Source organism: Geospiza fortis, unplaced genomic scaffold (assembly GCF_000277835.1).
Source record: "Geospiza fortis unplaced genomic scaffold, GeoFor_1.0 scaffold233, whole genome shotgun sequence".
Taxonomy (NCBI): domain Eukaryota; kingdom Metazoa; phylum Chordata; class Aves; order Passeriformes; family Thraupidae; genus Geospiza; species Geospiza fortis.
The window spans coordinates 23,465-36,861 of NW_005054656.1; the positions used below are offsets into that span (position 1 = coordinate 23,465).

At 42.0% G+C, this 13,397-nt stretch overlaps 1 protein-coding gene across 1 annotated transcript in view; it reads left to right on the forward strand.

Annotated features, from left to right (window-relative positions):
- Positions 1 to 13,397, forward strand: part of DSCAM (DS cell adhesion molecule) — a 119,542-nt gene that overhangs the window by 12,388 nt on the left and 93,757 nt on the right. The window contains exons 5-6 of the mRNA XM_031064924.1: positions 1,223 to 1,378; positions 10,082 to 10,215. Coding sequence (XP_030920784.1) covers positions 1,223 to 1,378; positions 10,082 to 10,215 — 290 coding nt within the window. The remainder of the gene's footprint in view (positions 1 to 1,222; positions 1,379 to 10,081; positions 10,216 to 13,397) is intronic.

Below are 13,397 nucleotides of genomic sequence, written 5' to 3' on the forward strand. Positions count from 1 at the left end.
TAGCATAAACTTCCTGAGGAAATGGGCTCCAGAGCAGAGACTGAGTGAAAGGATCAAAGGAGAATTGTGATGTTTTACTAATCTGCAATTTATTGCATGATGATAATTCCGCGTGTGGCCCTTTCTTGTAAACTAAACAAATTAGTAGGTTTGAGATGCACATGACTTTATTCCTACTTGCCCTGTAGATTTTTCACAGCTGTCTCCCTTCTTTTGCTTTCATCCAGCAGAACCACAGTTCACTCTAACCTGCAGGTGTGCAAATCCTGGCCTCTGTTAGTGTGGAAAAGGGAATTTAGAGTGGAAATGTGACCCAGAGGCCTGTTGTCCTTGCTGGTAATGGTAGCCTCAAAAATATTTGGAAATCAACCAATTCCTTTAAAATAAAGATTAAGAATGTATGAGAAGCATACAGAAAAAATGTAAACATGTAGGGCATGAAATTAAATGTTTACAGTGACGCCTGTAGTTTTGGATCAGATCCTGTGTGGATATTATCACATCTAAGCTCCTATGTGATGTCTCACAACATGATGAAAAAGATGATGTTCATGCCATGCTTAAAACTGGATTTTCTTGATTTATTCAACTTTATTTGCTGCCCTAAATATGTTTAAAGCTTTTTTTTTTTTTGCCATATGGGTTGTACTTCTTAGCTTGCTGCAAAAAAAGATTAATATGAAGTGCATCAACTTTCTGCAAGTAAATCTGATTTTACTCTGTTTAAATCTATTGTTAGCCACTATTGCTGCTATCAAGTGCTTTGCAGCAGCACTTGCTGCATATTTTAAAATAAAGGGGACATTTTCTTCATTTTCCTTATGAGAAATGGTCTTTCTCATAACCAGAAAATCTTTATGAAGATAATCAATGTTCTCATTTTTTCTATTTAGGGGATGTTTCACAATAATCTCTTCTTGTTATCTGTTCTTTATGAAAAATCTCATTACTTGTAGAATTTCTTCAATTCTCTTCATCATATGTATTTTTTTTAAATTGCAATAAAAAAAAAGAGTTTGAAAATGAAAAATAGGTCTGCTTCAAGTGGTAAGAGGTCAGGGCATAAATGAATTACTTTTAATTCATTATAATTTATTGCTGTTCTGTAATAATGAAGCGTTCCTTGTCTGGGACACCCAGGATTTCCACAGCAGGTATCAACACCTGGAAGAGGAAACTTGGCAATAACTCCACTTTCTTTTTATTTCATTTTATTTTATAGAGCTGGGAGAGATAAAGAATGTCACTACTACCCAGCCATCCCTGGAGCTGGATGGTTTGGAAAAATACACCAACTACAGCATCCAGGTGTTGGCTTTCACCCGAGCTGGGGATGGTGTGAGGAGCGAGCAGATTTTCACCCGCACTAAGGAGGATGGTAAGGAGTGAAAGCATCTTCCATTCCCACTTCCAGGAAATGTTTGTTTGTCTCAGGCAAATATTTTATGTAAAAACATGTCTCAGGCATGCAGAGATTGAAAACTCAGCCCTGGAGTGTCCCAGCCCAGGGAGGAGCTGGAGCTGCTGCAGAGAGCCCAGAGGAGGCTCCAGGATGAGCAGAGGGATGGAGCAGCTCTGCTGGCAGGAAAGGCTGGCACAGCTGGCATTGTTCACCTGCACAGGAGAAGCTTTGGCCTGAGCTCAGGGTGGCCTTGCAGGGCCTGCAGGAGCCCCAGGAAAGCTGGAGAGAGACAATTTCCAGGGGATGCAGGGACAGCACACAGGGAATGGCTTCACGCCGAAAATTTACAAGTTTAGGTGGGATATTAGGAAAAAATCCTTCCCTGTGAGGGTGGGCAGGCCCTGGCACAGGTGAAGCTGTGGCTGCCCCTGGATCCCTGGCAGTGCCCAAGGCCAGGCTGGACACTGGGGCTGGGAGCAGCCTGGGACAGTGGGAGGTGTCCCTGCCATGGCAGGGGTGGCACTGGGTGATCTTTAAGGTCCTTTCCAAACCATTCTGATATTCTATGAAAATGGGGGAAGAAGGAGAAACTGTTCTGGAACTGTCTTAAATTACTTAGATCCCACTATAAATATTTTTTCAGTAAATATATATATGCGTGTGTGTATGTATGTATATACATATATCTCTACATATATGTATGTGTATATATATATATATATTAAAAAATCCTCCAAATATCTCTTCCCTCAAAAGCAAAATAAAGAACCAAAATGGCTTACCTTTGTTCCTAGACCCAAGCATGGAAAATTCAATTTCTAATGCTGAAAGTTTAAGAAACTTTTAATCATACACAGACACTGACATGTGATATTCCATAATCACTTTATTGTAACTGTAACTATTATAATCACTTCAGGTTGCCTCAGTAGGATGCCATGCACTGATCTATTTCTGGAGTACTAAAATTCCAAATTCAGAGGAGGTTTTGTCCCTAACCTTTTTAATGCCTTGAAAATACTATGAGATGTACAAATGTATTTTTTGATCCCCTAAATGCTTTTGTAAAACTGGATCAAGACTTTTTATGGTACAGATAAAAATGCCCACAGTCCTCTCAATGAGGTTACTTGAATAATGTTTAATTTGTAAATTCTCATGTGAGTTATACAATATGTTTTCAAGGAAATTAGTCAATGGATTTTCCTTTCTTGTTCATCCACTTTATTGGTCACTCGTGAATATATGAATATACATGCCAGTTTTTGTATTTGTAATGAGATTTACAAAAGCGACAAGAGAGCAGGTTCAGTAAATTAACTGACTTGATTAATTCTGTGCTTTTTTTTTGCAATAAAAAATTATGTGAATGAAGTTATTAATTTTTTCCAATTAAATATTAAGGGATTCATTCTAAAATTTCCATACATTGTAAGGTCACCTGGCCCTAGCTGTAGCTATATCCAGGGATTGCAGTAAATGGAAATTGCTCAGCTCTAGACTTGTGTGTCTCAAACACTGAACATTCTGGTATCAGCCTAAAGTCCTTTAACAGTTACTTTGGAGCACCCAGGTCCTGACTCAGATGCTCTTGGGACACCCAGTGCTTGGAAGTAAATGGATTTATTTCAATGAAAAAATATCTAAAATGTAAAATCTAAAATGTAAGAGAGCTGCAAAACACATGCTGCATTTTCAAGTTACTTTTTGTCAAGTAGATCCAGCGTAGCAAACCTGAATTCTCTCTGAGCACAAAGGCTGTCAGGCCTGATTAAATCCCTTGGGAGTGGGATTTAATCCACAGGAGCCAGGAGTAATGTCACACGGTGCTCCAGGAGCTTGGGGACGGGCTGGGCTTGGGGACATCTGGTTCATGTCAGAAGCCTTACACATTTATTTTCCTTGTCCTCCTTCTCCTCTTTCTCGTTCTTCTCCTCCTCCTTCTCCTCCTTCTCCTCCTTCTCCTCCTTCTCCTCCTTCTCCTCCTTCTCCTCCTTCTCCTCCTTCTCCTCCTTCTCCTCCTTCTCCTCCTTCTCCTCCTTCTCCTCCTTCTCCTCCTTCTCCTCCTTCTCCTCCTTCTCCTCCTTCTCCTCCTTCTCCTCCTTCTCCTCCTTCTCCTCCTTCTCCTCCTTCTCCTCCTTCTCCTCCTTCTCCTCCTTCTCCTCCTTCTCCTCCTTCTCCTCCTTCTCCTCCTTCTCCTCCTTCTCCTCCTTCTCCTCCTTCTCCTCCTTCTCCTCCTTCTCCTCCTTCTCCTCCTTCTCCTCCTTCTCCTCCTTCTCCTCCTTCTCCTCCTTCTTTTCCTCCTTCTTCTCCTCCTTCTTCTCCTCCTTCTTCTCCTCCTTGCTTTCCTCCTTCTCCTCCTCCTTGTTTTCCTCCTCCTTCTCCTCCTTCTCCTCCTTCTCCTCCTTCTCCTCCTTCTCCTCCTTCTCCTCCTTCTCCTCCTTCTCCTCCTTCTCCTCCTTCTCCTCCTTCTCCTCCTTCTCTCTCCATCATCTTGTCCATCATTTTTGTCTTCTTTTCTTCCCCCTAGCCCAGCCTCATTTGCTCATCCCAGTTCTTGGTGGTGTCTCATTGCTGTCTCCATGCCTGGGATCAGGCAGGCCCTGGGGAGGGGAGCACATTGCTCAGACTGTGTTTGAAGCTGTGCAAAGGCTCATCTCTCACCTGTACTCCTCCTGGCAGCTCAGCAATAACTCACCCTGGGACAGCCTGATGAAACTTTCCAGAGATTTTCTGATGCCTCACACTGGTTCCATTCATTAAATCTTTTGTCCAGGAAACTAAATGGAAAGGTGTTCTAGAAAATAAATTGTTTCATATTCAGCTTCAGCTTCACAACTTTTTACTAAGGGCAGGAAAGGTTTTGAGTGGAATATACAGAGACCTGCAGTTAAGCATAAACCAAACCCAAAATCCTGGATCTAAACATCCTGAAGGGTGTGGAAATTAAAGAGGAAAAGAGCATTCACATTGGCAAACTGTGCACCAAACAGGTGCCTCATTCCTCAGAAGAAGGGACATTTCTGCTGTCATTTTCTTAGGACAATGTTCTGTAGAGGATTTTTCAGTAGGACTAATTCTAGTACACTCAAAAGATTCTGCCCTGAAGTGAGTTTAAGCACTTCCTTGGCATATGAAATAAATTAATTGGAATCCTAACAGAGCTTAGAACTGGAAACTTTCTATCTCTGCTCCCAGACCTTCTCTGGCTAAAATTAGGACACAAGATATTCCACCCTCCTCTAATAAAATCTGGACATCTGGGATATTTTTAAGTGGCTGCCAAGCCCTCCACATCATTATTGCTATGAGGCCATATCTGATCATTAACTCCATTCTCTTTTTTTCATTTTTTTTACATGAGAGGAAACTTTTCTTTGTAACATCAATGGTGCAGCATTTTCCTCTGCTGCTGGAAAACCCAGTTGGGGCCTCCTGTGACTTCTCTGTTGGTGTTCAGCTAAAGACATCAACCCAAAATTTCTTCAGCAGGCTTGATATCTCTAAGGGTAACCCAGCAAGTGAATCCTGTATGGAATGCCTTGATACTTTGATTTCTTGTAATGTTTGATACTGATTTTAGACACCAGAGGTCAGACACTGCTGCTGATCAGCAAAGGAAATGGGAACAACTCAAGCAAATAATAGGAAATGAGCTTTCAAGAAATGAGCTTTCCTTTCAATGTGATTGTATTTATGGGGTTTATCTAGCTTTTTCTCTCCCCTTTCCTGAGAGCTGACTTCAGAAAAAATACTGCTCTTTTTTGAGTTCCTCCTGGTAGAAAAAAATAATCCAAGAAATGTCCAGTTTTTAAAAATTCATTCTGGTTTTGTCTCTTTCTACTTTACAGTTTCTAATAAGCTGCTCATCCTCTTCACCTGGACACTTGATTTAATAAACCATTAAAAATTAAAGCAGCTCTTCCAGTTCTTTTCCCTGCTGTGATCAAAATGCAGTTTGAAGGGCTTCTCTGTTTTGCAGCAAGAGGGAGTGTGTGTCACAAATTCCCTCTCTGCTCCTGTGCTGCAAATGCAACATGAACAAGTTGAAACGAGGAATTTGCTGCCTGAACAAGCCTGGAACATAACACAGCACCTTGGCTGGCAGCAGTGCCCTGACCTTGGGAGGACACAGACCCCAGAGTCCCCATGCCAGGAAAGCTTCCTGCAGCTGGGAATTTGGTCTGGGTGTCTGTCAGAGGTGGCATCTGGGCTGGCTGTGCCGCAGGAGGATTTTTGCAGCAGTTCTGTGCTTCCAGCTCTCTGGCATTCAGAGCCAGGCAAAAGCTGCAGCAGGAAGGAAGGGAAAATAATACCAAATCCCTCTGCCAGCCCCACTATGCCTGAATCCAAAGTGATTTTCCTCCTCTCCTTCCTCTCCCTGGACACCAAACTTCCTGAGCATTGGCATGAGAGGCACAGACAGCATCTGGCAAGTTTACATTTATTCTGAAATGATTAAGCAGAAATCCAGCCAGGTGTATGCTCAGTACTCCTTGGAGCAGAGCTCTGATTGGCTTTGTTCCGTTGATGTGGGTGACTGGGCTCTGGGATGAAAAATTGCCCTTGGTGACCCCTTAATGCACTTTTTTTCCTAGTGGTAAAGATCTCCAATTTTATCTTTTTGACTAAGAAGCAAAAGGCACAGAATAGTAAATGCTCCCTTTGGGAAACTGGCAGGATTTGATAGAAGTGGTGTGCTTAATATGAGGGCAGTTCAGAGTAAATTCATGTGTGGATGTGTTTTGGCTGGCATAGATCTGCATTTTAGGTGGAATATCTAAATGAACAAACAGGCAGCAGTCAAGAGTTGGGTTTATTTTGGTTTTTCTAAGTGCAGCCAGCAATGGAATAGTCCTGTGTCGTGCAGAATTTAAACCCTGTTACAGAACAAGGCTCAGATTTCTGATCTATTTGCCATATGACCCTTAAATGCACTACAGTCTGTGCATTTGCCTCCCTGCTGCTCAGTACTGTGAAGAAAAATGGTGATAATCTCTCTGCTTATGAAAAGGAGAATGAGAAAGTTCCTGGAGCTCCTCCCCATTATCTGGCACATCTAAATGCTGGTTCCCAGCCCTGTCGTATCAGGATAATTGCCTGCTCTGCTTTAGCATTTCACTTGCACTGTCAGGAATACAAAGTGTTCTCCTCCACATGAAAGCAGGATGCTATTTCCGTGTTTTTCAAAGCCTTGCTAGCTGGAGAATGAGGCCATCTTTGATCTTAAATTTGCCACATCTGCTCCCTGGAAGGCTGCAAAGTTGTTTAGAAGCAATCCTCAGCTTCTCACCATAGTTTTAGCCCTGGTGATTATGGGAAAAAAAAAAAGGATTTATGGCATTGTGCAAATTCAGTTTATATTTCTGGGAGCTCTGGGAGTCAGTGTCCTAAATAAAGGTCCAGGGAGAATTCAATAAGGCAGCTCTGGTCTCCTGATACTGCTGGCTTGTAATGACTGAAGCCTGAAAGGCTGGGGATGCAATGGCATTGAGGGGAAATACCTTTAGTTTGCTTGGCAAGGCTCAGGATTTTCCCCTCCAGGATCAGGCAGGCACCACATTGCCCAGCTATTGAAAATGCAGGTCCAGCAACAAGGGGAGAGAATGATGCATCTGACTCCATGTTCTCAGAAGAAGGCTAATTTATTACTTTATTGTACTATATTATATTAAAGAATACTATACTATACTAAAGAATACAGAAAGGATACTTACTGAAGCTAAAAGATAATAATGAAAACTTGTGACTCTTTCCAGAGTCCCAACACAGCTGGCCCTAATTGGCCAATGAGTGAAAACAACTCACACCAGAATCCAATGAAACAATCTCCAAACACATTCCACATGAGCAAAACAGAGGAGAAGCAAATGAGTTAAGAATTGTTTTCCTTTTCTCTGAGGCCTTTCTCGCTGCCTTTCCGCTTCCCAGGAGAAAAACCCTGGGTGAAGGAATCATGTTCAGAGAATGTGAGTGCCACAGCCAGCCACAACTTCTCCAGATGCCCAAGCAACCCAGTTTAGTAAGAAATGCTTCAGTTGATGCTGAGATAGCTGTTATGAGGTCCAGGGGATGGGTTTGATCAATGACTTTACTCTCTGGACAGAGAACAGTGAGGGTCTGTGGAGCGCCAGATGAGATTCTGCAGGATTCCTGCCAAGGAAATGTAAACACTTCCACACACACAGTGGAATGACACACAGCTTTCATGTGCACAACCCAGCAGTGCAGTAAAAAGAGGACCAATATATGAGTATTCAGAATAAGTTTGGCAACACTGCAAAAGCTGCTGCCTGACTCCAACCCAGTGAGGTGCAGGGGTCCTTGGGTTTAAAATTTTACTAAATGGCTTCCTGAGTTTCTTTCTGGCCTCTTTCTGCTAGTCTCACACCAAACAGCAACACAGAAATGTTTCCCACATAGGCCCAATGACTGGAAGATGCCGGATGAATTCTGGGTTAATCCCTCAACACTCGACAGCCATGACCAATTACCATCAGAACCCGTCCCTATAGATCACACCCTAATTTAACAATAAATTGCATTAACCTCATCCATCTATTTGCAGTGATTTCCAGAAAACATTGCTATCCATAAAGGAATCCTCCTGTGGGTTAGGTAATTACCCTGGAGAGCCAGCTTTCACTCCTCAGCAGCAGGAGCAAATAGCATTTCTAATGAGCTGGGTATAAATAACAAGTTGGATGCTGTCAAGCATCAATATTTACTCTGCATTGGATAGAGCTGCTAACTGAATTAGCCCCTTTGCAGTGAGGGGCTGGGTTTGCATGCAATTATCATCATGACGTTCTCACTTGATGCCTAATTAGCTCTCTCAGCACACTATAAATAGAAAATGCACATCCAGAGACGTTGCACTGAGTGGGGGCTGTCAATTTTCTCACATCTTTCCAGGACCACCTATGCAAATATAAAATTGGGAGTCTCCTCACATTGTTTTTACACAAAAGATGAGCAAATTTAGATCCCAGGCTGGCTGACTTCTCTTTATGGGCAAAGTTCTGTAGCAGCATAATATCTGCTTGCTTAAATGAGGTAGAGCAAAGATTCAGAATTTATCTACAAATATCAGGACAAGGGATTTTGTACCTCTACTGCACAATGACTGTCTTCTGTGAAAGTAAAGCTGATCAAGCATTGCAATGGTAATTGCACTAGAAATTTTAATATTTTGGTAGTTTTACATGAAAGCAGAAAAAAATATCAGATTCCTCACAAGCAGTAGTTCTGTAGAGAGCAAAGTTCAGAAAATTGTTTCATTTTGTCATTAATAACCTACATAGCAATTATCAATTCAACATAACTATTTTAATAATGTGACATAAATATTGAGCACACACAGTGCTATAATATCTTTCAAATTATTTATTTTCACAGTTTTTAAAATATATTTTCAAATATTTTGGCCCAAGGCATGTTTTTCAGGAAATTTTAAACCCATTTATTCTGATATTAAATGTAGCCCTTGTTTTGTTTGGGTACAAGCTTGTGTGTAATGTGATATTCCAGCATGCAGGAAAATAAATCTAGCAATTTTGCACATTAGTAAAAGAGTGTTTCCAAAGGTGGAGAACACTGTACAGTGTAATGTGTGTTTGAAAAACAGCATATGCTCATGAAATCGAAACCTTTCCCAAAATGCAGGGCTGCAAAGGGATGTAGTTAAGATTACATAGCCAGATTTTAGCATTTCCAAACTGAAGCCTTTTCCACTGGTTTAAGACAGGAGGTTCAGGGGTTTTTAGCTATTTCTCTGTGATAACTTTGTATTATTGTGTATTATGTAGATAGCTGCTGTAATTAGAGAAATAGATATTCTGCAGTGCCAGAGAGAGGTCTGAGCTGCTGAGGGCAGGGTGAGGGACAAGGATTCTGTGAGGGGAAATGTCTGCTCACACATCGTGGCACTTGCTGGCCATGGGTCACACCAGGCAGTGCAAACTGCTCATTTACCCTCCACTTCATTAAATTCACAGCTCTGCTCTGGATGTCCATTAAACTGTCCATATATGCATTATTTATAACACTTTGGCATGGGTTGTGTGTTCAAAGCTGGCCATTTATTATAAAGTGGTGTTTGGCAATTTCTGTGACCATGGACAAGATATTTTCACGTGTGCATTTAGATTCAAACTGAAAGGGGAAATTGAGGTTGGATCTAGGGAAGAAAATTTTTACTGTGAGGGTGGTGAGGCCTTGACACAGGTTTTTCAGTGGATGCCCCATCCCTGGAAATGTCCAAGGCCAGGATGGATGAAGCTCTGTGGAACCTGGTCTAGTGAAAGGTGTCTCTGCCCATGGCAGGGGTTTGGAAGATATTTAAGTTCCCTTTCAACCCAAACCATTCTTGGGTTCATTCTATGATTTTTTACAGGCTGGAGGGGATACTTCACAAAAGTTTAACCATCAGTGGCAGGTTCTGCTTTGGGACCCTCTGAAGAAGAGTTTCTCCCCTCTTAAGGATGGGATCACATCCCCAAACCTTTTCCATGGCATGGGCAGTGTGGAGGCTGCTCCCTGACACAGAGTGTCCATCTCAGCCCATGGGGGCACAGCCACCAAAGCAGCACACTCCCCTTTTCCTTTTAACTCCTCTCTGTTACACTGGGATGGTTGAATATCTGCCTTGGGCCACTCTAACACACTTTGCTTCTCCAGTTCCAGGTCCTCCTGCTGGAGTTAAAGCAGCTGCTGCCTCGGCCTCCACGGTTTTTGTGTCCTGGCTGCCTCCCCTGAAGCTGAACGGCATCATCAGGAAATACACCGTGTTCTGCTCCCACCCCTACCCCACAGTAAGTGCCACAGCCCCTCTCTGCAGGGCTGACACAGCATTTGCAGCTACCAGTCCTTGGTCTTCTCCCTGCTGCTTCCTCTCCTGCCTTTGCTCACAGAGCAAGGTCAAAGGGAGATCCTGGAGCTACAGAGAGAAGTGAGAGTGGAGTTTGGTTTATTCCACCTATCAGATTTTTTGTTTAAAACCTATTGCAGAGCATTAACTCACAAATAATTTCAAAATATACAGTTGAAATGAAGTATTTTTCAAGGTTTGGTTGGTTTAGAATGTAACAAGTTCCACTTTCCAGGACCAGCTGCAGGAGCCCTGTTGCAGCTGGAGGCGTGTATTCATTTACCCTGCTTCCATCTAAGTTCCTGCCTTTTTGCCTGGAGTATTCATGTGTGAAGGAACATAATGACTTACAAACAAACATATTTGCTTGTGAATAGGCTTATTTATGCCTGGAATATTTGCCCAATCTAGCTCTATGTGCTTTTACTTGCTGAGAAAGTGACAGGAGGAAATTTGAATGGAGTATCAGGTTATCTTTCTTCCTTTCTAAATCACAATGAAATTCAGCAATCTTTAAACACAAGGACCAACTGCTCTCTCTAAATAGCCATGTATATTTATTTTCATGTGGATTGAAAAGGATATTTACTTGTTTTATATCTGAGGTTTGGATTTAGGTTATATCCAAGGTCTGAATTTCAGTTTTAAGCAGGACTTCTCACCAAAGATAAGAAATGCAATCTTGGTTTGATAGGAAAGGAAAATATTGTTCCAGAAATTTCCAAAACTGCTTCAGGCATGTGGAAATTTCCCTGTCCCCAAGGCAGGAGGTTGGAACAAGGTGGTCTTTTAGGTCCCTTCCCACCCAAACCATCTTGTGATTCTCTGATTTATGTTTTGGGATTACTGCCTCTTAAATCCATTAATTTCATAATTGCAGCAAACTAGACCATCTTTAGCACACCTTTAAATGTAAACTAGTTGGAGATTTTCCATCACAGTTCATACATTTGGCACTCAGTGGGTTAAAGAGGTCAGAGTTTAGAGGACAGCTCTCAGTGGGGATCAGGAACTTCTCTGGGGGCTTGGAGAGAACACCAGATGGTGCTGCTGCTTTCTCCACATACTTTCCATGCACAAAGCTGCAGTGCTGCTTCCTGGGGCTTTGCTAACAACATTTTTTCCTGTATTTACATCCCCAAGAAAATAAACATCCTCAGCTTTAAATATTATTCTCCACCATGTGAGTCTCTCACATACAAAACTTCCTATTTTGTGGCTACCTTTTGGAGCACCTCAGAGATGGACAATGACAAGAACATTTGTGGGTTTTTTGCTGGTTTTGGCCTGAACAAAATCTTACTGCTGTATTTTTGTGGTGTTCATTATGCAGGGGTTTGTATGAACCATCATGGAACCATACCTTAGCCCCAGGCAGAGGCATATGGAGTTTTTGTGCTTTTTATTAATTGCTGATATATGCATGGATAGCTCTGAAAACTGTCCCTGCCCCCAGGACAGATGATCTTTAATGTCCCTTCCAGCCCAAACCATTCTGTGTTTCCATGATCCTGCTGTTACCTTCATGCAGGTGTGTGTACATAGAAATGCATATGTGCACACACAGATATATGTACAAATATGTTCAACATGTATCTGTGGGTCCCTGTCCCAGTGCTCTGCAGATCAGCAGGAGCTGTGGCTTGCAGAGATCTTCTGTAGCAGCCCTGTGTGCTGGGATAACACTGGAGGCTCAGTTTCCAGAAGCCAAGTTGGACATTTTTAAACAAATGCAACCCTCAGGACATATTTAATATAGGACACGCTCCCTCAGCTTTATTTCTAACAAAAATGCTTTGTTATCTTTTATTCTGAAATGGATTGTGAGCTAAAAAAGCTGTTTTATTCAGAGCTGCTTTGCAGTGAATCAAGCCTGCTGCAGAGCTGCTCAAATGCCAACACTGCTGTGCAGATACACTTAATATATCCAGGGAAGTTCTTGTTTGATTCACTGCTGGCAGAGACAAGTAGCTGACAGAGGGAGAGGCCTTAAATTAGGGTGAGGAGGAGAATAAATAAAAGACCTGTGTCTTTATCATCTCCTCTGCCACCATAAGTAGCAAGTGCTGTAGCTGCAGGTATGGAGCCCTAAAAACTTCATCCATCAGTCAGAGCCCTGGCTGCAAAATAACTTTGTTAGAAGCCTGCTATTCAAGCAGAAAGGCAAACTCAGTTTTCAGGCATCAGTGAGAAGAAAGAGAAGAGGACAGGGCTAAAGGTAAATTTATGGGGAGGCTGCATTCTTTGTGATTGTATTTTATTGCTGAGAACAAGTCCATGCAATAGACTTTAGACAGGTTAACAACAGTCCTTTACACAAGAACGCTGCTTTGGTGTTTAAGTCACCAACAGGAAAAATAATTAACTCTGTTGGTCGTATTGTGCATATTTTTATTACAAACATAACAATTATACAAGCCTGACATATTATAAAATGAAGATTTGCTGCCTCTTGCACTATTCAGTTTGCTTTGCAAAGGCAGAAGCTTTTAAAACTTCTTCTGCCTCTGTATAGAACAAAAAGCATTTCCTCTTTAAATATTTGGAGCCCTAAGGACAGTATTTGCCTGGGATGTTTCAAACCACAAATATGATTAATGTGCGAAAAATGGAAAAGATTCTCCACTGCAGTCTGTTCCCTGGCCAAGATAAAGGGCAAGCAAGGATCCAATTTCACACTGTTTAATTGTTGTGTCTGTAGTATTCTACAGGCATAATTAGGCAAAACTTTCTCTTTTTTAATTCTGAAAATGTAGGAAAAAATACAGAAATATGAGACTTTGTGGATCCTCCATTCTTCAAATATAAGAAACAGAATATGCCAGAATTTAAGTTAGAAAAATTATCCTTTGTGCTAACTCATAGGCTACATTCTTGCTTCTCCCCACTTCCTACCATATCCATGTCCAACTTTTGGTAGGGTCTGGCTTCTTAGCCACCTGTTATGGTCCCATGGTGGCCAGATTCCTTCTGAGAGTGATGACTCCCATTGCACTGGCAGGATGCTCGTGGCACTCATCCTGCCCAGGTCTCAGGGAAATTCTGTCACTGCTGTCCCACCCTGCCAGGGGGATTTTCCCCCATGGTGCCACCCACAGGGAACACACTTTGAATCTCAGCACAGAA